Below are 27,036 nucleotides of genomic sequence, written 5' to 3'. Positions count from 1 at the left end.
GTTTTATTGCGAACAGGACATTTATAAACATTAAGTTGACGCATTGCTTTTTCGCAAAAAACGAAGGAAATTATTTGTCTTATAATCTAATTCTTATCTTAGTGACAAAACTCTGTTTTAAAGGTAATAATAAATGTTCTAGATGTTTCGGTAACTTGATTTACCTACGGGAAAATGAACGAGTCCATCACATTCGCCGTGTATGTAAAGGGTCAACGCGGCTTCCGCAGTCTGATTACACTTCAGACCCCCTGCGTTACACATTGTTTTTAAATTGCACGACGAATTAAAGAAGATGTGGTACTTGAGCGTTGTTTCATCAAAGTTATTTTTGTATGAAGGAAAGTCTTCAAAGGAGGTCAAGGGTCTCAAGCCATCAGAAGCAGGATCCGTTTTGGTAAGAAACACTTACATATTTAGAATCTGTTTTATTTAATTTATCTTGAAGTAAATCTCAATTGCAGCATTGACATACAGCTAATTCCTTTCCAGAAAGATGAAGTTTACATTTTTATATGAAAGATATTTCAGTTCAAAAAGAATTTTTTTCACAATTGAAAATCTTTTCTGTAATTCATCTGGGCTAGGGTAACTAACAAGTAAAACACTAAAATTATGTAGTAGTACTACCAGTAGTATTGCAACTTTTTTTCATTCACATTTGTTTATTTTAAACCAGGAAATAATGTCAGGATTGTCTTTGCATTTATTTAAACGAATAAAAAAGAATCGGGTCTGACAATCATAATTTATATGCTGGAATGATACCTAGTGTAGATATTTGGATACCATGGCCTTTTATTATTTTAAAAGTTATTTTTTTAGAGTAATCTAAATGTTTGGAAACATGTCAGTCAGTCAATGAATTATTGAAACAATATAATATATTTATGTTTTTAAAGCAGCAAGCCTCCAGATTCAATTGCTAATTTTTATGGAAATTTTGAAAATGTATTTGAATGTGTAATATTGTGAAGTCAATTAACACATAATCAATGGCACTTACAATCCACGTAAATTACCAAAAAGTGGTCAAAATATGCATAAATAGCCTTTACTGTGTTAGTCAGGCAGTAGAAATATGAGTAAATTAATAGTTGTAAAAATTGAAAAATCAGTCATTAATGGCACATAATATGTAAAATATTACTTGAATCTTGAAACTTTTTACTTTTTCCTTACATCTTTTGACTCATCTGGAGGCAAGTAGCTTTAATATGCATTTCTAACTTTATTAGGTTATCAGTGATATTAATTTATCAGTGATCTCCCCCTGTAAATTAATAGCTGTATATACATGTATTATTAAGCTTTTTACCCATAATTACTATAATTTAAGGGGGGGGGAAAGGATCCTTTTCATTAAAACAGAATATAATTTCAACCACAGAAAATATTTGACTCTTATGTCTTATAAAAATTGCACCATGCCAGTGGTATCATTTAGCCTATATTATTTTAATTATATAGATATTAAAGTACAGTGATGAAAAACAATTAAACAACAAATGCAATCTGATAATGTAGTTTCTTATATGGATAATACTGGAGTAAGAAAAAAAGGTTTTAAGGACTTTTTTCATGAAGTAGCTTCTTCAGAACTTGAAGTTAGTGCTCAACCTATATAGTGAGCTTATATTATGTCATTTAATCCTCACTCTTACATATCAGTCGAAACTTCTATTTATCAGAACGTGCAACATTCCATGTACCTAGATGATGTAAAAGACTGTTCCGTACTATAAAATAAGTATGAAGACATTTCTGTTTATCATGCTCGGATAATATACCGCTCGATTAATTTAATTGCTATTCTTTTCATTATCTGTTTACATCAATTACTGACAAAAAGTGGGGTGCCGATAATTAGTCCCCTACCGGTTTAACCGGAGGGGACTTTAGGTTTACCCTCCGTCCGTCTGTCCGTCTGTCTGTCAGTCTGTCAGTCCGTCCGTCATCAAAACTGGATCCCGCGATAACGCCTATGTTGAAAATTCTGGTTGCTATGGCAACAAATAGCCTGGATTTCAAGATTTCTGATTTAAATTTTTCAGCTTTTTCACTATAAGTTCTTTATTTCTTAAGGTGTTTACTTCAAGCTTTAAATATAAGTTTCTGGTCATCAACCACATCATATGTGACAAGGTTTACAACTCTAGCACAAAAATTATCAGTATTACCTCCCTGGAACTTAGAATTTTTTATGAAAAAAAAATGTTGTCTTTTTTAAATAACTTCTTTATTTCCTAATGTATCTACTTCAAACTTCATATATATGTTTCTTATTATCACTCAACATTTTTGAGAAGGTTAAATACTCTAGCAAGACTATTTCCAGAATTATGTCCCCCTTGAACTTAGATTTTTTTCGAGAAATTGGTATTTTTTACTCCAACTTCTTCATTCCTTATAGGATTTACTTTAAAATCCCACATCGTAATAATATGACAAGGTTGTATAAACATAATTTCCTTACTAGGCAGGGAAACTTAACACATTACTGTGAAATAGACAAACTTAGAACTCAAAAGATTTAAGTTCATTCATGTCATTCATTCACTGGTAAAATTGAAATCAGAATGTTGCTGGGGTTCTAACCGGTAAAGTAGACTATTATTATTAATAAAGTGTAGGGTTTTGTCAACTTTATGAAATAAAAGGTGTGGGTTTTGTTTCATTTAAACGTGTGGGTTTGTCAATCTATAATTTATTGGATGGGTGTTTGGTCCATCTTTATAAATTTGAGGTTAGTTTTTTGAGTTCTTGTTTGAAAAATGTCAGTGTAAATGTTGTTGAAACAAATGTGCATTATTTTGTTTAACGCAAGCTAATTAACTTGAAAAAATTTGAATTATTGAATTTTATATTTAGTAATTAAACTTATTTCCATGGCTTTCCATGGTATATATTACCCAAAAAGTGGTATATCCTAATACCCTGATATTTGTTATCAAGGCAGAGAAAAATTGTGAATTTGTTTGTTAAAATTGAAAAATGCAGTTCGTGAATATAATGTAATATGTAAAATATTTCCACTTGAATCTTGAAACTTTTTAGCTATTGACTCTGTTTTGGAAGCAGAAATATGCACATTTGAAGGACATATTTTAATTACTTTCAAATACAGGAATACTATCATGTATTTTTATAGTTTGAAATTATTTTTGTCAAAAATGATTGTAGTACTTCAAATGAATTATAACACTTTTACTTTGATGAATTGGCAAATCTGGTAATCAGTCTAGTAAATCAACTGTTTATAATAAAAAAAAACAATAAGCAGGTCAGAGTTTACTATAGTACATACGTATTTACATTGAAAGCCGCGCGACCAATTCATTTTGTAGATATTTACTAATCAACTTTAACCTATACAAAAAGGGAATTTAGAAATATGATTTAAATAAGCCTTAAATTGTTACCGTGCAAAGCCTGTCAAGTCGATGATTATTCAAATTTCATTTTTATTCAGGTTTCATTTGAAGACGGAACAAGGAAAAGTTTTTTTCTGAATAGATTTGTTGCAAAGAGTATTTTGAGTAAGAAGCTGAAGAAATTCCAAACAACAAGATCACTCTTCTGCAAGAAAACAAGGGATTACAGTAAGTGCTTATTCAATATTTAAAAAGCATAGGATTATTATTATTTTGGTTTAATAATTTTGAGAACAATTTGATAGATTAGTTGGAGGTGACCACCTAGTTATAACCAACTCCCCTATAGAGACATGACATGAATTACTTGAACTGCTATACCCTTGCAAGAGGATAAAATGTAATCAGCAAAATAGCAAATATATATGTTCCTCATTATCAACCACATATTATTGTGACAAGGTTCATAACTCTAGAAGCAATATTTTCAAAATTATCTTTCCTTGAATTTTCCTTAAAGATATTAATTTTTAACTCTTACTTCTTTATTTCTTAAGGGGTCAACTTCAAACTTCAAATATATGTTCCTTATCATTAACAACATCATTGTCATGTGACAAGGTTCACAAGTCTCGAACCAATATTTTCAATTATCCCATGAACTTAGAACAATTTTTACTCTTACTTATTTATGTCTTAAAGTATCAAATTCCAAATGTATGTTCCTTATCATCAATCACATCGTTTGTGACAAGGTTCATTATTCTAGCACCAGTATTTTCAGATCTATCTCCCAATGAACTTAAATTTTTCCTTACAAAATGTTATTTTCTACACTAACTTCTGTTACTTCTCATTTCTTAAAGCTGCACACCTCCAGATGAGCGAATATATTTCAATAAATCAAAGCTTGGAAAAATGTACTAAGATTTTAGGAAAAGTATAAAGATTAAAAATTCTAGTAATAATTTACATGTTATGACCGATTTTTCTGTATTTATAACTATATTTTCTCGTTACTAAGGCAGTTAGGGCTATTTTTGAATATTTTGACCTCTTTATGGTAATTTACATGGGCTGTAAGTGCCATTGATTAAATTGCATTCATTTGGTTACTTCACGATATCATACTGTTAAATACATTTACAAATTTTCATGAAAAATAGCATGAATCTGGAGGCATGCTGCTTTAAAGAATGACACATTCAAACTTCAAATATATGTTCCATTTCATCAATCGCATCATATGTGACAAGGTTCATCAAGCTAAGCAATATTTTAAGAATTATCTCCCCATGAACTTAGATATTCATTAAAAATGTTATTTTTACTATAACTTCTATTTTTATTAAGATGTCTTCTTCAAACTTTGTATACAATTTACTTATCACCAACCACATGATGTTTGACAAAATTATAACTCTAACATGAACTTTTCCAGAGTTATTGCCCGCATAGACTTGGAATTTTTTTAATGGAAATTGAAATACTTTGCTCTAACTCTTTTATTTTTCAAAGGCTTAGCTTCTGTTTTTCCAGATTTATCTCCATTTAATTTTCTAACTTGGAATTTATTTGAAAATTGTTATATGTAAAGAAATATCTTTTTTATTAGCTCACCAGAACCGAAGGTTCAGGGTGGGCTATAAGTATCAAAGGGGATACTCTGGCGTCCTTGGTCCGTCGTCATGCATTAACATTCATATTCTTCTATGAAACAGATGGGCAGATTTACCGCGTCTTTTTATTTTCTTCCTACGTGAGAATTCTGGTTGCTATGGCATCAAGTAGACTGAAAATATGGCAAATTAAATACATGAACGGGATCCAGTGACGCAAAAAGTACCAAAAATATTTTATGAAACTTGAAATATCTACATCAAATTCTGAATTTGTTCCCGGCCCTAATTACTTCAAACTTCAAATATAAGTGGTCATCAACCACATCATATGTGACAATGTTTACAACTCTAACACACACACATTATTAGAATTACCTCTCTTGAACTTAGAAAATGTTTTTAAAAAGGTGGCGGGGGAAATAGAAATAGTCTACGTCTGTCTGTCCAACCTTCTGTCCTTCCATCCTTCTGTCATTCCGTCCTTCTGTCCGACATTTTTGTCCGGAGCATATCTCAAAAAGTATTTGAGGTATCAACTTGAAACTTCATAGGTGGATAGATAATATTGAGGATGTGTGCAGTGCACAAGAACAATAAGTAAGGTGTTGAGACGCCAAGAAAACTTGTCCCCTTCTTTTTCAAAGAAATGGTGTCTTTCAGTGGGTCCATCACACTTACGAGGGGTTATCCAAAAATTCATGAACTTTTTAGATATCTTTTGAATGCCAACATGTATTGTAATGAATACCTTATAGAACATTATCAACACTTTTTGAAAGGAACATTAAAATTTTAAATAAATACCTCAATAAATAATGAATTTATACTGCTTTTAAAATAAGCACTTACATGGCACCCGGCGCAGTAAGTCACCATATTTTTTTTCTAAAAATCTAATAATTAATTTAGAAAGCTCGCTAAACAGTGCATTTTTTTCTATGACGACATTTAAGTAATTCTTTAAAACTATGGACATCATTTCCGTAAATATTTGTTGATATCACTAGGAAAGCCAGAAGCTGATATTTTGGAAAATGACAAACACGCGGAAATAAAAAAATCGTGCAATCATAAAATTCTATTATATGGGAATGACACCTACAAAAACATTTGAAAAGAATCAGAAGGCAAACAGGGAAAATAAAATTTCATGATCATTAGTGTTTAAGTGGCAATAAACATTTAGTAATGGACATTACTTTGAGAAGCAGTAACGGTCATTGACTGATTAATGTTTAAGCACAAGTTGTACATTATTATGACATTGACGTTGAATAATGTTTTGGAGTGCGCCTAAGAGTGTCACGGACACTTGTTTATGTAATATTGAATATTGTTGTTATATAAGAAGCTACTTACATTAATTTTTCTTTGTTTATTTGTAATTTATTTTTCTAAGCAGTGTAATAATTACAAATCAATATATAAAATATATTTTACGGAACAAGGAAAGTCTACAAATTTTTGGATAACCCCGCATACAAGTCTTGTTCATTACTAAGCCATTCATCAAAGGAATTTGAAAAAGCTTGTCACAAATGTTTGTTATAATGAGACAATGTGTCTTGCGCCACATCCAATTGCCCCTTGTAACCACAAATATCAAAGGGGTCAAAGCATAACATGGTCTTTAGCATTGAAAGTCAAGATCCATACCTCAATCTTTTAAAATAACACAATTTTGTGCCTGGTCTCAAACTTTCTTTAGGATGGGGACTACAAATTTGTGTTTATCATGTACAAATACAAGAAAATTCAATGTTTTTTAATCACAATTTGATTTCTTTACAGTGGCACATTACAAAAGTAGTGACTCTAGCTCTTCTACAGACACAGGTATGTTATGAAATATAACTTACTGGTAGAAAGATATTACTGGCAGTTTGTGAATGAATATTATAATAAAATTAACTCACTTGAATTGAATATTTGTAATATTCAAAAATGCTTATTTTCCATTGTCAAATTTAACTGAATATTTAAAAGCTTTTAATTTTATTTCTGAATATTGTCTTTCTTTATGGTGATAGACCAATAATATAAATCATAATGATTATTAAAAGTAATTTCATCGCTAATAAAAACGGTTTATGGTAGTATAGTTGATACAAATATTTTGATTTTTTAAAGGACTTTGTATTTCTTTTGTGTAAAATCAATGTATTACATAATATTTTAGTCCCAGAAACAGACGAAGAAGATAATGTTCCTTCTGTGGAAGATCATGCATTTGGTAAGTGTGATTTGAAACACTTGATATTTCCACATAAATCATTTGATTTTATATAATTTGTAAATATGGGTAGTAATTATCTTAACATTATTAAATTGTCTGTGCATTATTATGTATTAATGATCTTGATATTCAGTCTCTTATGATAAATATGGTGATAGTTTAGTTTTGATTTGACACAAAATGCTTAAACTCAGATAAATGACAATTATTCAATGATATTAAAAGACTGTTTGTTGTTAAGGCCTTAACCACAAAATGATAGTTAAGCGAGAAATAATTGCAGATATATCACATGAATGAATTGTGCCTATTAGCATATCTTTATTATTTTTATTATTATTATTTGATGCTTAACTGTCATTGCTGTAATTAATAAAATCATTTATTTATTATTACAGATTCATTTTCTTCACAAATGGAACACAGTGAATCCAGTTCTACAAGTACTATGTCCGCATGTGATAGAGAAGGTAACCAATTTCTTCTTATAATCCTTGTTTTGAGAAAAGCAGAACTCTGGATGAGTCGCCTAGTACATTCAATCAGAGATGTTATATTTCCGATCCTTAAAGATCATTCAGCATAACATAATTGTTGTGCTTGTTTTAACTCTTCGGCATTTTCTAGTTGGGTTGTTCCAATATTCCTACTTGAATAATGTTGAATCACCCTTAGGATATGCTTTTTAACTTTTTCTTGCATATCAGACTGGCGTTTCCGTTAGTTTTACCCATGCCGGAAATTTCATCTGGCATGGGGGGTTCCAGATGAGTCGCGTGCTGTACAATGGCACGATAAAGATGACGTCATTTTACCGTTATGAATGATTTTGTAATTCATGCGCTGTTGAATGAAAGTAGTTACGGTTGTAATGATATAAATTTTCATTGAAAATGAAGATAAAGAATATAAAATATAATGGAATATGGTAGAATATGCAAGAAAAAATATCTGACATATGTTTGCGGTTCGGATCGGAATATCCGTCCCTCGGTCACCCGCCCATGGGCGGTAACTCGGCAAGCCTCGTTACCGCCCAATGGGCGGGTCACCTCGGGACGGATATTCCGATCCGAACCGCAAAATATGACAGATATTATTAGTCTTTTGACGTCTTATCTGTGATATGCAGGCTTCATAACCTCTGAATATCTTTCAAAATTCCATTTTATTGAGTTCCGCCCATTGTTTTCTCATTTAGAGCACACGCATTCTTTTACTTAGGGGCCATACGCGGCTTTTCATGGAATGGCACGGAAGTGTCACATTGAAGGTTCAATGATAACCGCCGTATGAACACATCTGCAGATGTTTCTAAATTCAAAACTTTACCATTTCATGTTTAAATGTTGAATTCTGCTTAAGCCGGTGCTAGGGGGTGTGGACGGTGGTTTACACTTAACTGTACAGTCCATGAACAGGCTCAATCACACCGAGCCTGCAACATCATCAGTTTTTTAGCTCGACTTTTCTATGAAAAGGCGTTGGCGTCACACCTTGGTTAAGTTTTTCGTACCACCCCACTTTATTTCAGAAGTATTACAAGTATGGCTTTGAAACTTACCATACTTGTTCACCATCATAACCTCCATCTACAGACAAGAGTACATAACTCTGTCAAGGTTTTTGACAGAATTATGGCCCTTTTTTGACTTAGAAAGTGTATTGAGCTTGGTTAAGTTTTTTGTACCACCTCACTTTATTTCAAAACCATTGGAGGTATTGCTTTGAAACTGACCATACTTGTTTACCATCACGACCTTCATCAACAGACAAGAGGACATAACTCTGTCAAGGTTTTTGACAGAATTATGCCCCTTTTTGACTTAGAAAATACATTGAATATGGGTAAAATCCACTTATTGCCTTAACCCTTTGAGATATTGCTTTGAAACTTTTAATGCTATTTCACATCATTACCCCCATCTGTACGCAAGAGAAGGTAACTCTGTCAAGGATTTGTTTTAAAAATTAAGGCCTTTTATCGACTTAAAATCTTGGTTAAGTTTTTAGTACCAGTCCACTTTTTGACTGAACTGTTTGAGATATTAATTTGAAAGTTGGAATACTTGTTTACAATCATGATTCCCAAACATGTCCAGGAGAAGGTAATTCTGTCAAAGATTTTATTTGAATTATGGCCCTTAACTGTCAATGTTTTGTATTATAGGCAAGCACTAAAAAACTTAAAAAATCTAAAAAAATTCATTCCTATCCACTTGTTCACTTTACCATAAATTATGTCATATAAACATTGCTGTAATATTCAAGGGTATCAAACAACTAGTTATTTTATCTTACCAGCCCTCTTTTGACTTAAACATTTCAAACTTTGCTGCAGTGTTCAAGGGTATCACACAATTCAGTAAAATAATTCTTCACTAAATATCTTAATGCTCATGGCCATTGTTCACTTTAAAAATACAGAGATTCTTGTATTGCCTTTTACTGCAAAAACTTTTTTTATTGGCAAGCAATAAAAAAGTCGAGCGCGCTGTCTTACGGACAGCTCTTGTTTGTTTTGGACTTTCTTTAGGGATTCTTATTTTCAGTAGTTACTCAAAATTATTAAATGATAATAAGAAATAACATAATTATATAATTAGTCTGCCACTGACATTGAGGTTGATGCAAATTATTGACATACATGTTTATTTATATATCAGTATAAACCATTTTTATGTTTTGGGGAACTTCAGTCAGAGAGTGACTTTTAATTTCTGATCGGTCTGTTTTTGTTAACCTTTTAAACTATCTATTGGTCATCTCACTAAAAGGACAGCTGCATTGATATCATAATTATGTTTTTATTGTTATGTAATGTTTTAATTGAAATTCATTCTCAATTATTTTAAATTATTTTAACCTATTAGGTGGTGATGTGTGGTTTCTATTTGTCCTCCACTACCTCTAGTTCAATTATTTTTAATTCAATTTTCAGATAACGAAGTTTTACCTCCACTTCCTGTGAAAACAGATTACCTGTATGAGAAGAAAATTAAAGGTAAGAAGTTCATTTCATTTTAATATAGTAATATATATGTGAGCTCCAAGAAAAAGTGTTAAGTTTTAGGGGGGTATATAGGAGTAAGATTGTCAACAAGTCTATTATAAGTCATTAGAATTTATACAAGAGTTGGTCAGGATGTGAAGTTAAGCACCTCGGGTGGACTAATTCAGTTTTGTTAGAGTTATTGCTCTTGACTTAGTAAATATTTGCAATTTTCAACTTTTGTCGCAAGTAGCATAAAAAATGGTTGACCTAGAGTCATGAAACTTTACATAAATGAGTAATGAGTAGAATTATTACCCTTGACTAGTATAAATTTGCAATTTAAGAGATATTGCCCTTAACTACGAAAAAAATTGCAATTTTCGACTTGTGTTGCACATCGCTGAAAAGGTATTTGACCTAGAGTCATGAAACTTTAAAGAAAAATTGGTCAGCATGTGTAGTGGGCACCTGGGGATTTTGTTATGGATTGATGCAACATTTGTAGAGCTATTGTCCTTGACTTAGTATAAAATTGCAATTTTCAACTTCTGTTGCATGTAGCCCATAAATGTTTGACTAAGAGTCGCGAAACTTTACAGAAATGTTTGTCAACATTTGAAGTTAAGCACCTTGGGATTTCTTGTAGATTTTAACAGAATTTGTAGAGAAAGTGCCCCTGACAAAAAGGTGTTGTGTGAAAGTTTGAAGCATATGTGTAGTTGTACAAAAATCAGTATGTCAACGGTAGAAAAATTGGATGTTGTTTTTATGACCCAACCACATATGGTAGGGAGAGTCATGTAGAATTTCCTTTTGTCTATCTTTCTGTCATATTGTCCTGCTGACATGTCAATAGACAGTGTAGTGTGGGGGCACCTGTGTTGTATGCATGGACACTGTCATTTCTAGTTTGTCTTATATGAAAGAAATTGTTTCATTGAATCTGTTGGTCAGACTTAGATATATGTTTGCAGGAATAATCCTTTAAGATATTAGTCTACAGGAATGATCCTTTAGTGACCATCTACCATTTTTTGATGAAAAGTTTTTGTTTGATTTTGATAATATTTTACATATATGATCTGTTAAAATGTTGTTCAAATATGATTTTTTATTGGCATAAACAAACACTTGAAAACAAGTCACTCAGTTGTCTGTACTATTTGATATTCAGGTATTATTTATAATAAAAATATTCCTGAAAACAAAGATAGGTTTTGTCCGGCTTGAAAGTTTGTTTTTAATTTAAGATATTTATTGCTTATATTTGAAAAGTTGGCATAATCACACATTCAATATAAGAATTGTTGCTTACACATCTATTTAATCTTTATCACTTAAATTGTAAACATTTCAACAGTAGAATATAGTTCAAAATCTTTCCAGGATGTTTATAGACCTTTTTACGACATGGTTCGTTGCTATGAAAAATTGACCGGAATTAGAATTTTCTCACGCATGCACAATCTGCGTAGGGCAAAAAAATGCATCGCCCTACATAGAAATAATTAGTAGAAGTTCATAGACAATTCCGAGTAAGTTCAAGGTAAACAGTAAAAAATTATATAAGATAGCTTTTAACAAATATAGAAAAGATGACTTTATAGCTTTGTGGCAAAGAATGCCATAAAAAGGCATGGAAAAGATACTTGTTTAAGAATTTACGATCACGGATCTGACACTGAGATCATTTTTTTTTAAAGAAGACGTGGAAATATATCTATTAGCAAATAAAAAGTGAATTATTTACTGTTGAAACAGTTCATATAAAATCAAAAGAAATTTTATAACATGAAAAAGAGATTAATTATCATTCTGAAAAAATATCAGAACAGGTGATTATGCATTTTTAGAGTTCAATATACCTGATTGTTTCCTTTATCCGATTTGCCTGTGATGCAAACAGAAAAATTTCAAGTCACATAAATAAATTTTAAATAATTAATTATTTTTTTTCCAAAATCTTGAGTTGTTTGGAAGAGATATAAGACACATTTTATCTGCTTCTTCGTAATACATGTTTATTTTTAATAATGCATGTCACACAATTTTTCTCTTCTCAAAATCCATAAACATTGATCGGTATATTTAAAAGTTACATAAATTACCATTTTAATGAGCGTAACTGATTAACTTATTATCATGGTATTTAAACGTCCTGGTTGAATGAACAACCGTTCGCGTGCCAATCTGTTTGACACTTGCCGCCTGACCAATCCAGTTATTCAATGGAAGTGTACAATACAAATTGTGTAATATTATGTAATACAGGGGTAATACCATTTTATCTTTAACACCCTGCTGTTTCAATTTAAATTTCTGATGGAAAAGTAGTATAATGATACCTTAAATATATGACATGTGTGTGCCAAGTTTTTGACCAATGAATTATTAGTCCCGCACATTTTCTTATATCTGTTTAAAAAACAAATTCACGTTTTCAGTACTTACCGCCTTAAGTCATCCAAAATTAATATTTTTTGGGTGACAAAACATGAAATTGCATCTATTAAAGCCTTAAAGTATGATAAACTGTAGACATCGTTATTTCGTTTTTGCCCTACGTAGAATGCGCATGCGCGAAATGCAACATTCATTGCTATGGAAAATCGTATTGTAAAAAGGTCTATATTATCTTATAATAGATTGTACAACAAGCACGACAGCCTAGATATGTTGCTTGATCATAATTATAGTTTTATTTTTTAAGCATTATTCTCTTCTGTTCTGTGTCAAAGTGCAATTAGGGATTAAGTTATACATCAACTATCATTGATACATCTAGTTTTGTATTGTTGTTACATGACAGAGAATGATTTTAACTAATATTTCTTTGGTAATTGTAAGTTATTCTTTGCTTTTAGGGCACAGTGTGAAAGTACACCTCATGAATCTTGCTCAACCAGTTAGGGAGAGAAGAGTCAGGGATTTAAATACAGCACATGTACATGCCTTGTCAAAGAGCTTCTTGGAATCCCCAGGTAATGAATAATTTCTTAATTAATAATTTATCGTGCTTGGTCTGTGCATGGATTTTCAGACAACTATATGAAAAAATCTTTATTAATTAATTATTAGTTTCTGTTAAACATACCTGTCAGAGTATAAAACTAAGATAACATGAACAAAAAAGAATAAAAGTGTAGTGTAGCCTTGTTATAGAAGCAGATTATTGGTCACAGACCATAAAATGTTTCTGCTTTATAAGTTTGAATAATTCCTTACTTTTACGACTCTCACATTTTAGAATTTATCAACTTTGTGTATTCAAATCTATATTTGATGAGGATTTTTAATAAATTAAGAAACTGGAATTAAAATTTCTCTTCACAGGAAACATGATTCTTTTTTTATTGTGTCGCCTTGAAAAAGGTGACATATAGGGAATACTTTTGTCGGCGGTGTTGGCATCGTTGTCTGCGCCGGCATGATTCTTTTTTTATTGTGTCGCCTCGAAAAAGGTGACATATAGGGGTTACTTTTCTTGGCCGTGTCAGCGTCATTGTCGGCGTCCCCTTAAGCTTGTCCGGAGCATAAGTCAGTCATTATAAGTCGGATTGACTTCAAACTTGGTATGCATGCTTCTTATAATGACCCGAAGGGCAGTGCACAAGAACCGGTACTCTGCACTTCTGAAAATTTGAGTTATTACCCAATGTTAATTTTCTTACTTTATTTTTGTCCGGGCCATTTCTCCTAATGTATAAAAGCTATGGACATGAAACTTCATAGGATAATAGATCTTATTAAGAAAAAGTGCAGTGCACAAGAACCGGTACTCTGCAATTCTTATTTTTTTAGTAATTGCCCTTTGTTAATTTTCATACTTTAGTTTTGTCCAGGCCATTTCTCCTAAAGTATAAAAGCTATGGCCTTGAAACTTCATTGCATGATAGATCTCATTAAGAAGAAGTGCAGTGCATAAGAACCGTACTCTGCATTTCTTATTTTTGAGTAATTGCCCTTTGTTAATTTTCATACTTTATTTTTGTCCAGGCCATTTCTCCTAAAGTATAAAAGCTATAATCTTTAAACTTCATAAGATGATAGATCTTATTAAGATAAAGTGCAGTGTAAAAGAACAGGTACTCTGCACTTCTTATTTTTGAGTAATTACCCTTTATTAATTTTCATACTTTATTTTTGTCCAGGCCATTTCTCTTGAATTATAAAAGCTATGGACTTGAAACCTCATAGGATGATAGATCTTATTGATAAGAAGTGCAGTGCACAGAAACTGCTGCTGTTCACTTCTTATTTTTTGAGTTATTGACCTTTGTTAATTTTCATATTTCATTTTTGTCCTGTCCATTTCTCCTAAACTATTATTGTTCACAAGGCGACACATCCGACTCGCGGAGTTCTAGTTTTCTTTTAATTTGTACAAACTAACAAAAAAGACAATATTCAAGGTAACTGATGGGCATCTATTCAATTAATAGGTCCACTTTTCAAAGAAAACCATCTTTGTCGTCAGCTAACCTTTTTGTTAGGTCCATTTTCTAAATTACAATAAAAGCTTAGTATAATACTCTTCAAACATGGTACACATTTATTGGTTGATAGGACACATTTCATAAGTGCATTTTATCTGAAAATTATTTTTTGTAAACTTAGATTTCTAGGCCAAGGTAACCTTTTTGTAAAGGCCCATTTTCTCTGCAACAATCATACTTCCATTTTCTCTGCAGGAATCATAGGAATTCTGTTCATACTTGATATACATGTTTACATCATTTCACAAGGACAGGTTATCATAATATTTATTTTTTCAAACTAATGCCCTTTTATGACTTTTTTCTAAGGTCAAGTTTTCAAAATTTGACTAGGTTAATCACTACAAATGTGTCAAATGTTTTCACATAAAACTTGGTATAATTCAAATTTGAAATGGATTAGTAATGTGATGATAATTGTAAAAACCTTTTTTGTTTATTATTCCCCTTTCTAACTAAGACTACTTCCCGTTTTCTGCAGGGTTATGATGGTTAGTTTGACATAATTTTGTTGGGTTTTTTATTTGGCTTAAGAAAACCAATTCATTTTTTTAGTTCAACATTTATTTTTAGCTCACCTGTCACAAAGAGTCTAGTCGCTTTTCGTCCAGTGTCGGTCCGTCCGAAAACTTTTGCTTTAAACGACATCTCCTTATAAATAGCTAAGCAAATTTCATTCAAACTGAAAAGGAATGTTCCTTTGGTAGTCAACTTAAAAGATTGTTAAAAAATTTTAATTCCATGCAGAACTCTGGATGCCATGGCAACCGAAAGGAGAAACTTCAAAATATTTTCAAAAAAACAAAAGCGCTAAAACTTAAATATTTGGCATAAAACATCTTCTAGTCATTGTCTACCAATAAAAAAGCCCTTGGGTCAAAATTTGCCTCGCCGGGGGGGGGGGGTGGCATTGTTTTTCCCTTCATGTGTATAGTAAAAACTTCTTTTAAAAACCACAAAGAGCTAGAGCTTAGATATTTACCATGAAACATCTTTTAAAGGGTGTCTACCAAGTTTTTTCAAATAAAAGCCCCTGGGTTAAAATTGACCCCGCCCGGGGCCTTTATACAGGTGAGCGATTTCAGGGCCATTATGGCCCTCTTGTTTAAAAAAAAGTACAGTTATTGTTACAGTCATGATGGCATTGCCTTTACCTGGGGTCAAATTGGCACTGCTCCAGGGGTCATTGATTTTCCACATATGTTCACATCTTTAGGACCTGTTGTTTTCCCTAACCAATAGCAACCAGTAATGATTTTACACATGCATCTTTTGTTACTGTTGTATTCCCTTACCAATAGCAACCAGTAATGTCTTTATGCATGCACAATTTCAGATACAATTATGAACTTTGTGATATGAATTTGAGAGTTAGATTTTATACCTGTTTTTGACTATAGTTTACAATATTACTTGTTACTTGTGATGGATAATTTTTATATTCAGAGCACTCATGACCCACTTGCTTAAAAAAATAATGGTGATTATTATTGATTTTGCTCTGTTTAGCAAGGCAATGAATTGGATCTAGCCATATGAGATGTCAGATTTTTGCATTCCATAATGTCACATGACAGCATCAATTTCACCTTCTGACATTAACAAACAGCCCTCAGTGTCACACTGGGTTCAAAGATTCAGTTATTGGTATAATGTAAAAAATACACCTTTGTAAGGCATAATAAAAAAACTTATCCCGCTACTAGTGGTAGAAAAAAAATCCCCATAATAAGATAATGTCAAACCCAGCTTATTTGCTTCGGTTGGCATCACTCATTTTTAGATAAATGTTTTGTTCTATCAATTTTAGTGCAATGCCATATTTATATATTGATTTTATGAATGCATTGGGGCAGTGCATGCATAAACTTTCAATCAATGAATTGCTATCTATTTGAACTCTCTTATGATTTAATTGAAGCAGAATTTAACATGTATCTCAGATGTGTGTACCATAATTTATTTCAGGTGGTGAATTCCAGCTTTTGGCTGGAAACATCTTGTCAGGGGATCTTGAGAATGCCATGCAAGAGAGAGGTATGAGGATCGAGGTGATCGGAGGCAACCATACAAAGGCCGCTCTAATGACTTTGTATCGGCAAGGATTACGAAACCCATATGTCCAGATGACATTATATGAAGGCCTGACTGATGAGGAGGCTCTCAAGGTGGGTCTCCATCACAATGAAACCAACCTGAAGGCGAAGCCTATGTCGTTTTTAGATAAGGTGGATGTTATTGTGAAGCTAAAACAAGACATCAAAGCTGTGGCATCAGTTTTTCAGAAGAAGGTAAATTTTCTTACATTATTGAAAATCAAACAGCACCATTAACGATATATTTGTATCCAATTTCAATAAATGTTATATTGAATGTAATTGAATCTGAATTTATTTGATTTTATGTTTTGGAAATTTTCTTCTTTGTTCTATTAATGGTTTATTAATTTTGATAGTTGTTTTTTTTCTTTGTGACTATAAATGGTGTCTTCTTTAAACTTAAGATGAACATTTTTTGTTATACTCACATCATGTATGGCAATGTTCATAAGTCTAGCATCTTTATTTCAAGAGTTATCTCCTCTTTAAGAATTTTGCTTTTAAAATGTTATATTTTGGTAACAACTTGTAGGGATTTACATTTAGAGATTTTTTAGTCTGTCTGTCTGGCCATTGCTAAATAACTGTTTCCTTAGATCATTTTTAAAGAACTTGGAACTTTTCCAACAAATTTACTTAAAAGGAGAAAAGTTGAAACATTAGATATACATTTTCATTCTGAGAAAATTGGGTATTTTGATTATCTGTTGTATAAACATTATATCCTTACTAGACAGGGAAACTTAACACAATACAGACAACATAAGAGCACATAAGATTTAAGTTCATTCATACAGTGGCATAATTAAATGGTCAATGGCTATCAGAATGTTGACAGGGTTCTTTCTGTGAGGGGATTGTGAGTTATTGCACAATTAAGTTACGGCTTCAGGGAATAAAGATGTTGATAAAATGTTTTTTTCGCAACCTCATTTGATAAATTACTGTAAATTGTAACCCGATAATTACCAAATTATTGATTCTCTTTATGAATATTAACCAAATGATAACAAACAAATAGCAAAATAATGCAAATGATGAGCACATTATAGATAAGTCCTACATGTCTAAATACATGTACATAATATATTGTTCAATAAAATGCCCCGGATAAAATACCGCTGCTGAAAAACCCGATTACACCGGTACAGGTATGTCTTTTTCACGGCCATTAACATTAGTGAGCATGTTTTTGCCACTTCGTTTTTAGCAAACTTCGGATATAACAAATGATATTTAAATGTCCCATTGAATTTGTTATAAGTGGAGTCGACTGTACTTCATTTTTTCGGTTTTGCAGATCATTAATCAAAACCATATTTGGAATTGACCGGATTAAATTATCTCTCTCATTGCATTCTTTTGAATTTTTCTTGTCAGCAGTAAAAGACCATGAATATTCAAGGGACTAACTTGAAACTTAAAATATATACATAGTGCGTGGAAATGTGTATGGTATGAGACCATGGATTGTTCTGGGTTTATTTTGAATTATCTTCCATTTATTTTTCCTTAGTGAAAGGTAGCTAGTACATTACTTGAAAGATTTTAATGTCAGTCTCTTGAACAACACTGTAGCTATCATCTTAAGGAAAACAGCAAAATTTACATATGTGAACATTGATTAATTTGATACTTTCTCTGTTTCAGAATGGTCGTCAGGTGCGAAATGACTTGGGCGTACATATGGCTGTATCGAGGTGGCCAAACGAGATTATTGAACGCTTGCACCAGGTTGACCAAAAATGGTGTTCAAAGAAGCCACTCTCACAAACCCTTTTGAGAGGGCTTATAAAGCACAGTGAAATGAGGAAGTATATGGACAAGGGAACAGAGATTTTAGTTCAAGAAGGGGTTCAAGCTTTTAAGGAAAAAATGTAAGTCATCTTTTGAAAAATGTTCCTGCAAATAAAGAATCAAGAAAAATTAACAAAAAATTAAAAAAATAATTTTGTCTCCTAATTTGATGAACAATGTTTGAGATAATAATTTCCTTAATAGACAAATATGTATATGAATAGTGTTTCTTTGTAATGCTAAGCAAAATGTCTGCCCTTGTCTGTGCTCATAAATATAGAGGAATTACTTAAACATGACAATTCTGTTTTTGTCTCTATAGAATTCAGACTGACAGCATGTCATATGCCATAATCAGAAGATTAAGTTAAAGTTTAAAATTTAATATAATACTGACATGTAATTTTAGCTGGTGAATATTAGAGGTTAATACACATCAGAGTAGGGTCTCAAGATGATAATCAACCCACTAAATAATGGCCCAGAGGTCTTGAGATCGAGGGCATTATTCTTTCAGGGCAGATTAATACTTTCCTGCCTGTCTATGATCTGTTTTTAAAGTCTTTAATACATAGTAGCACAATTCTTAATTAGATCAACTTTGGTGTTTCTGTTTTAGTTATTTATAAAGGATGCATCCCTTATATGTATACAAAGTTACTAAGTCCACTTCTGTAGAATTGATTTTTTACCAAATAAAATTGTTGGGTTTTTTTTCCAGTAAAAAAGTTTTGGTACAAATCATGCTTATATTTTTAAGTTGTAACAAAATAATTAAGCAGCCCGTGCTGAAAACCTGCTTTCACTTTTAACAACCTTTTTGGATGACATAAAATTTGACATGATTGTTTCAGTTTTTGCACCTGCTCATGTTCAGCGGGCCTATTATGATTACAGGCTCTTAGCACTGGCCGATCATGTGATATTCATAGTCAGTTGAAATCAAAGGCAATTTTGATATTATATATAGTAACAAGTGTTGAGTTGTGAAATGTACTGACAATTAAAATTATATTGATTGAGGTGACAGGCGAAGTCAGCTATTAAGTGCATTTTTTATGCTTTTACTTTAAGATTGCTTAAAAAATCTGCTTTTGAACACCAAATTTTCAGCAAAATTAATTTCTAGGTGAAAAAAAAGTTGAATACACAGTGAAAATATTCTGATTATCTGACCTGTTATCTCTTATGAAATGTTATGTCTCGACCAATTTTGGGAGAAGGTATTTCAAAGCTTACTTAATGAAATATCTTATAATCTGATGTGTCTTAAAGCTGCATGCCGCCAGATGAGCTAAAATATTTCAATGAAAGCAAACTCAAGAAAAATGTAATTTTAGGATATGCAAAAGATTAAAGTAATAATTTACATGTTATGTGCGATAAATGATTGATTTTTCACTATTTATTACCATATTACTATTGCATTACTATTTTGAATATTTTGATCTCATTTTTTATTTCATAACATTTTATTTTTAAAATCATTTTCAAACTTTTTCATGACAATTAGCTGTATTTCTCGAGGCTTGCTGCTATAAACCATACAGTTTGATAAACCTGTTTTGTACATTTTGTGACTTTTACAAATTTGTTAAATGTACCTTTCTCTCACAGGAATCAGTGGATGCAAGTGGAAGGAGTTGGGCATTTCAGGAATAAGAAGCCAACAGAAGCAAAAGAAAAAACAACAGTGAAAGAAACAGTGAAAGAAACAAATGAGAAAGAGCATTCTGTGAAGGTAAGCAGACAGATTCATGCTTCAGAATAAAATTGTCTTTAAATTTTGTAGAATTATTTATTAAGCTTTCTAAACATGTGCATTTTCCCTATTCACAAATTATCATCTTGCTAATTGATTGAACTGGCAAATTCAGATAAGTAATATCACTTGAATTTTCAGAAGCTATAAGAAGTCCTTTTAAATAATTGAAAAAAAGATGTTTGCTTGAATGTCAGTAACAAGGATGTGCTCAGTTTCCCCTAGAGCCTTACAGTTTTCTACAAAAAATATACAGATTATGCTCAATGGATCAAACTTGTCTCTTTCTTTTGAATCTAATGTTTCACATATAGACATATTAAGCAAAACACATACATTTTGGGAACTATACAGCCTTAAGTTTGGATGTTTGGCATAATTATAGCATTATGAAATAAAAAATGTTTTATTGATAATGGTTCCAGATTTTTATGGCCATGCCTGATGCAACCTAATGACTTAGTGATGCATTGAAATATTAATACTTATTATTGTCGCAAAGGATCAGAGGCGATGCTATATGGCCCATGACCTTTTGATGACCATGACTTTCAAGGTCACATTATTGAATGTAGGCTAGATTGTTATAACTTTGTTATTTACTCATGGACTTGATTTATATTAAGACAAAAAATAACAGCTTATGACAAACCCGTTCACTAAATAATTCAAATATGACCTTGACCTTTATTTGACCATGACAGTCAATATCAAATTATTTAAATTAGCTAATTAAATTGTCATAACTTTGTTATTCATATATATGGATTTCATTTGTATTTTAACATATTAAGAACACTCAGACAAAATCAGCATGCTGATTTATTTTAATGTGATCTTGACGTTTAATCCACTTCGGCCATCAAGGTCAAAATTTTTGAATATGCTGATATTGTCATAAATTTGTTATTTATTTATGTATGAGAAAAGATTCTTATGAAAAAACTGACATGACAATTGATACAAAATGTGTTTTTGACCATTGTATGATTTTGACCGCAAGGCCATATTGTTGAATTTAGCTTAAATTGTCATTATTTTGTTGTTTTTTATTATTGAATAATTTAATTCATACTGGGATAAAAACACACCACTTAGACACTGGTGAGTTGATAATTTTTAATAAAGACCATCAAGGTCAAGTATGAAATTTCCATAAAATATTTTGTACCAGAAAATTGTATTGTATAACTATATGCTACCATATTCTACCTTTGATATTTTTGACTTTAAAAGTAATAAAAAATGGTGTGTGGCTCTGGCTAGCAGTGGCTGTGATAGAGTTTATCAATTTCATCCATATTCATTATTTTCCATCAAAACAAAATTTGAATAAATTGTTTTGTTTCAGCAAAATTACCAAGTTGGAGATGTAGTAATGGCTAAATGGAAAGACGGCAGAAAGTATGATGCAGTGATCAAGAGAGTTGAAATAAGTAAGAAAATTGGTATTTTTTTGAATAAATATTATTTTCAGATAATTATTTTATGTGAAAGCTGGAGAAGTAGTAATTCCTTAAGAATTTGGTGAATTAATACAGTTTGGATAACAGAATTCTTATAACTTTACAATGAATAGACCAGAAAAAAGTCTCTTGATATGTTTAGAGCTTTGAACATAACATTTGCATTACACAAAACTGTATCAGCATGAGATTATTTTAGGGTAATGAATTATATCGTTCATTTCTAATTAACACTTTACCCTCAGTGTCAAATTAAGATAAAATATACGATAAATTTGCTAAAATAGTTAACCAATTCATGTCAAAGAAATATCATATTATTTCTACTAACTATTAAGCTGAGGATATTACTATAAGCAATACAGACTGTAGAAAAGTTAAATAAACAGTGATAGACCTGTAACTACCAAATGCAATACATTTAATCATGTTTAATGTGATATATTTTTCAGTTTACCATGTGCAGTATTTAGAAGACAATGTTCAAAGGAAAGTGAGTGAAACTGATATAGAAGAAAAGGATATACAGTAAAAAGTATATGGAGATCTGTCCTAGCTACTTGCCCCGGCGTCGGCGTCTGTGTTCAGATTTCAGATTAAAGTTTTGTTGCAGTAAAATATTTTTCAATATAACTTTGTCACTTCTTAAGGTATCAACATCAAACTTCAAATATATGTTCCTTATCATCTACCGCATCTTATGTGACAAGGTTCATAACTCTAGCACCAATAGTTTCAGATTTATCTCCCCTTGAACTTAGAATTTTCCTTCAAAAATACTATTTTTTACTGTTATTTCTTAAGGGATATACTTCATACTTTAAATGTATGTTCCTCAGCATCAACCACATCTTATGTGACAAGGTTCATAACTCTAGCACCAATATTTTGAGATTTATCTCCCCTTGAACTTAAAATTTTCCTTAAAAAATACTATTTTTTACTGTTACTTCTTTATTTCTTAAGGGATCAACTTCATACTTCAAATATATGTACCTTATAATTAACCACATGTTACGTGACAAGGTTCATAACTCTAGCACCAATATTGCAAGAATTATCTCCCCATAAACTTAGATTTTTTTTACTTGAAAAATGTTACTTTTTACTATAAATTTTTTAATTTTAAAGGTATCTACCCAAACTTAAAAGGATAGTATTTGGTTTGAATTAGATTAAAAGAGGCGGACTAGTCCTCCTTTTCATAATTTAACTGTTTGCATTTGATTATTTTATGAAGGTGGATTGGTCCGTCATTTTATTTCTAAAGACTCCTTGATCTTTAGTTTGAGTTTCTTTAAATAAGGCAGACTAGTGCTCCTTTTCGTTTCGTAAATAAAGTGGATTAGTCTGTCATTTAAGGTTATGTTTTATATTGAAAAAATAGATAGTATTTGATTTGAGTTTGACTGCAAAAAGCGGACTAATCCTCCTTTTTGTTTAATAATTTAAATGTTCAGTTTTGATTATTGTTAGAAGGTGGATTAGTCCGTCATTTCAGTTATTTTTTTCTGAAGACTCCTTAAATAAAATGAATAGTATTTGATTTGAGTGACTAGTCCTCCTTTTTATTTCGTAATTGAACTTGTTAGTTTTGATTATGGTAAAAAGGTTGACTAGTCCGTCATTTTAGTTAACGTTTTCAAAAGACACATTGAAAAAAATGCATAAATGCATAATTAAACTGTTTATTTTTTTATAATTGTTTTAAGGTGGATAAGTCAGTCATTTCAGTGAACATTTTCTTAAGACTCCTTAATCTCTAGCTTGAGTTAACTGAAAAAGGCGGACTAATCCTCCTTCATGTTTTACAATTTAATTTTTGTTTTGTTTTGATTATTGTATAAATGTGGCTGTGTCATTTCATTTAATGGTTTCTGTAGACTCCTTGATCTTTATCTTGAGTTTCACTGAAAAAGGCGGACTAATCCTCCTTCATGCTTTTTAATCTAATTTTTTTTTTGAATATTGTATGTAGGTGAATTAGTCTGTCATTTCAGTTAGACTCATTGATTTTTATTTTGAGTTTCACTGAAAAGGCGAACTTATCCTCCTTCATGTTTTACAATTGATTTGTTTTGTTTTGATTACTGCATAAGGTTAATTAAGCCGTCATTTCATTTAATGATTTCTGTAGACTCCTTGATCTTTATTTTTAGTTTCACTGAAAAAGGCGGACTAATCCTCCTTCATGTTTTATAATTGAGTTGTTTAGTTTTGGTTATTGTATAAAGTTGGATTAGTCTGTCCTATCAGTTTATGTTTGAAAAATGCAAAGTATTTGTTTTGACTTAGATTGAAAAAGGCGGACTAATCCTCCTTTTTGTTTTTATAGTTTTTAGTTTTTTACTTATTGTATGTATAAAGGTGGATTAGTCCGCCTTTTGAGTTAACATTTTCTTAAGATTAATTGAGAAATATTACGTCTTTGGTTGAGGTTACATTGAATGAGGCGGACTAGTCCTCCTTCATGTGTTAAAATTGAACATTTTAGTTTTGATAATTGTGTAAAGGTGGATTAGTCCGCCATTTCAATTAATGATTTCTAAAGACTCTTGATCTTTATTTTGAGTTTCACTAAAAAAGGCGGACTAATCCTCCTTCATGTTTGATAATTGAGTTGTTCAGTTTTGGTTATAGAGTTAAATTGAAAAAGGCGGACTAATCCTCCTTCATGTTTTATAATTGAGTTGTTCAGTTTTGGTTATAGAGTTAAATTGAAAAAGGCGGACTAATCCTCCTTCATGTTTGATAATTGAGTTGTTCAGTTTTGGTTATAGAGTTAAATTGAAAAAGGCGGACTTATCCTCCTTCATGTTTTATAATTGAGTTGTTCAGTTTTGGTTATTGTATAAAGTTGGATTAGTCTGTCATATCAGTTTATGTTTGAAAAATGCAAAGTATTTGTTTTGACTTAGATTGAAAAAGGCGGACTAATCCTCCTTTTTGTTTTTATAGTTTTTAGTTTTTTATTTATTGTATGTATAAAGGTGGATTAGTCCGCCTTTTGAGTTAACATTTTCTAAAGATTAATTGAGAAATATTACGTCTTTGGTTGAGGTTACATTGAATGAGGCGGACTAGTCCTCCTTCATGTGTTAAAATTGAACATTTTAGTTTTGATAATTGTGTAAAGGTGGATTAGTCCGCCATTTCAATTAATGATTTCTAAAGACTCTTGATCTTTATTTTGAGTTTCACTAACAAAGGCGGACTAATCCTCCTTCATGTTTGATAATTGAGTTGTTCAGTTTTGGTTATAAAGTTAAATTGAAAAAGGCGGACTAATCCTCCTTCATGTTTTATAATTGAGTTGTTCAGTTTTGGTTATTGTATAAAGTTGGATTAGTCTGTCCTATCAGTTTATGTTTGAAAAATGCAAAGTATTTGTTTTGACTTAGATTGAAAAAAGGCGGACTAATCCTCCTTTTTGTTTTTATAGTTTTTAGTTTTTTTATTTATTGTATGTATAAAGGTGGATTAGTCCGCCTTTTGAGTTAACATTTTCTAAAGATTAATTGAGAAATATTACGTCTTTGGTTGAGGTTACATTGAATGAGGCGGACTAGTCCTCCTTCATGTGTTATAATTGAAAATTTTAGTTTTGATAATTGTGTAAAGGTGGATTAGTCCGCCATTTCAATTAATGATTTCTAAAGACTCTTGATCTTTATTTTGAGTTTCACTAAAAAAGGCGGACTAATCCTCCTTCATGTTTGATAATTGAGTTGTTCAGTTTTGGTTATAGAGTTAAATTGAAAAAGGCGGACTAATCCTCCTTCATGTTTTATAATTGAGTTGTTCAGTTTTGGTTATTTGTATAAAGTTGGATTAGTCTGTCCTATCAGTTTATGTTTGAAAAATGCAAAGTATTTGTTTTGACTTAGATTGAAAAAGGCGGACTAATCCTCCTTTTGTTTTTATAGTTTTTTAGTTTTTTATTTTATTGTATGTATAAAGGTGAATTAGTCCGCCTTTTGAGTTAACATTTTCTAAAGATTAATTTGAGAAATATTACGTCTTTGGTTGGTAAAAAAACAAAAACGAAGCGAAATAGGTCGAAATAGGTCTAATTGCATTCCGACTTGGTGCCGGACTTGTATCTGGGCTACTAAACGGCCATGAAACTTGCAGGCTGTGTACCAGACCCTTCATCAATTCCAACAGTGCAAATTGCATGCGAATCGGACCTACGGTTCGAACACAGTGCCAATTGTCGCACCCGTTTTTTTTAGAAACTTTCAGCGCAAACGTATATAAAAAAAACAAAAACGAAGCGAAATAGGTCTAATTGCATTCCGACTTGGTGCCGGACTTGTATCTGGGCTACGGCCATGAAACTTGCAGGCTGTGTACCAGACCCTTCATCAATTCCAACAGTGCAAATTGCATGCGAATCGGACCTACGGTTCGAACACAGTGCCAATTGTCGCACCCGTTTTTTTTAGAAACTTTCAGCGCAAACGTATATAAAAAAACAAAAACGAAGCGAAATAGGTCTAATTGCATTCCGACTTGGTGCCGGACTTGTATCGGACCTACGGCCATGAAACTTGCAGGCTGTGTACCAGACCCTTCATCAATTCCAACAGTGCAAATTGCATGCGAATCGGACCTACGGTTCGAACACAGTGCCAATTGTCGCACCCGTTTTTTTTAGAAACTTTCAGCGCAAACGTATATAAAAAAACAAAAACGAAGCGAAATAGGTCTAATTGCATTCCGACTTGGTGCCGGACTTGTATCTGGGCTACGGCCATGAAACTTGCAGGCTGTGTACCAGACCCTTCATCAATTCCAACAGTGCAAATTGCATGCGAATCGGACCTACGGTTCGAACACAGTGCCAATTGTCGCACCCGTTTTTTTTTAGAAACTTTCAGCGCAAACGTATATAAAAAAAACAAAAACGAAGCGAAATAGGTCTAATTGCATTCCGACTTGGTGCCGGACTTGTATCTGGGCTACGGCCATGAAACTTGCAGGCTGTGTACCAGACCCTTCATCAATTCCAACAGTGCAAATTGCATGCGAATCGGACCTACGGTTCGAACACAGTGCCAATTGTCGCACCCGTTTTTTTTAGAAACTTTCAGCGCAAACGTATATAAAAAAACAAAAACGAAGCGAAATAGGTCTAATTGCATTCCGACTTGGTGCCGGACTTGTATCTGGGCTACGGCCATGAA

At 31.8% G+C, this 27,036-nt stretch overlaps 1 protein-coding gene across 1 annotated transcript; it reads left to right on the top strand.

The window, feature by feature from the left end:
• The first annotated feature begins 295 nt into the window (after positions 1-295).
• Positions 296-25,657, top strand: LOC132758942 (uncharacterized). Its single transcript, XM_060750650.1, has 12 exons — positions 296-397; positions 3,473-3,602; positions 6,788-6,832; positions 7,176-7,229; positions 7,631-7,702; positions 10,174-10,236; positions 13,092-13,208; positions 16,692-17,014; positions 18,473-18,699; positions 20,237-20,360; positions 21,733-21,817; positions 22,300-25,657. The coding sequence occupies exons 1-12, from the start codon at positions 296-298 to the stop codon at positions 22,377-22,379; spliced, it is 1,422 nt and encodes a 473-aa protein (XP_060606633.1). The 3' UTR covers positions 22,380-25,657.
• The last annotated feature ends 1,379 nt before the right edge of the window (positions 25,658-27,036 follow it).

This window comes from Ruditapes philippinarum, unplaced genomic scaffold (genome assembly GCF_026571515.1).
Source record: "Ruditapes philippinarum isolate M1 unplaced genomic scaffold, ASM2657151v2 ctg9424_1_1_1_1, whole genome shotgun sequence".
NCBI lineage: Eukaryota > Metazoa > Mollusca > Bivalvia > Venerida > Veneridae > Ruditapes > Ruditapes philippinarum.
This window is presented reverse-complemented; position numbering and strand designations above follow the sequence as displayed.

Excerpts from the sequence above, each read along its gene's own strand:
- LOC132758942 (XM_060750650.1), top strand. The coding sequence starts at position 296 with ATGTGGTACTTGAGCGTTGTTTCATCAAAGTTATTTTTGTATGAAGGA. Across the intron at positions 3,603-6,787 it reads CAAGAAAACAAGGGATTACA|TGGCACATTACAAAAGTAGT; the intron begins GTAAGTGCTTAT and ends ATTTCTTTACAG. Across the intron at positions 17,015-18,472 it reads CATCAGTTTTTCAGAAGAAG|AATGGTCGTCAGGTGCGAAA; the intron begins GTAAATTTTCTT and ends TCTCTGTTTCAG.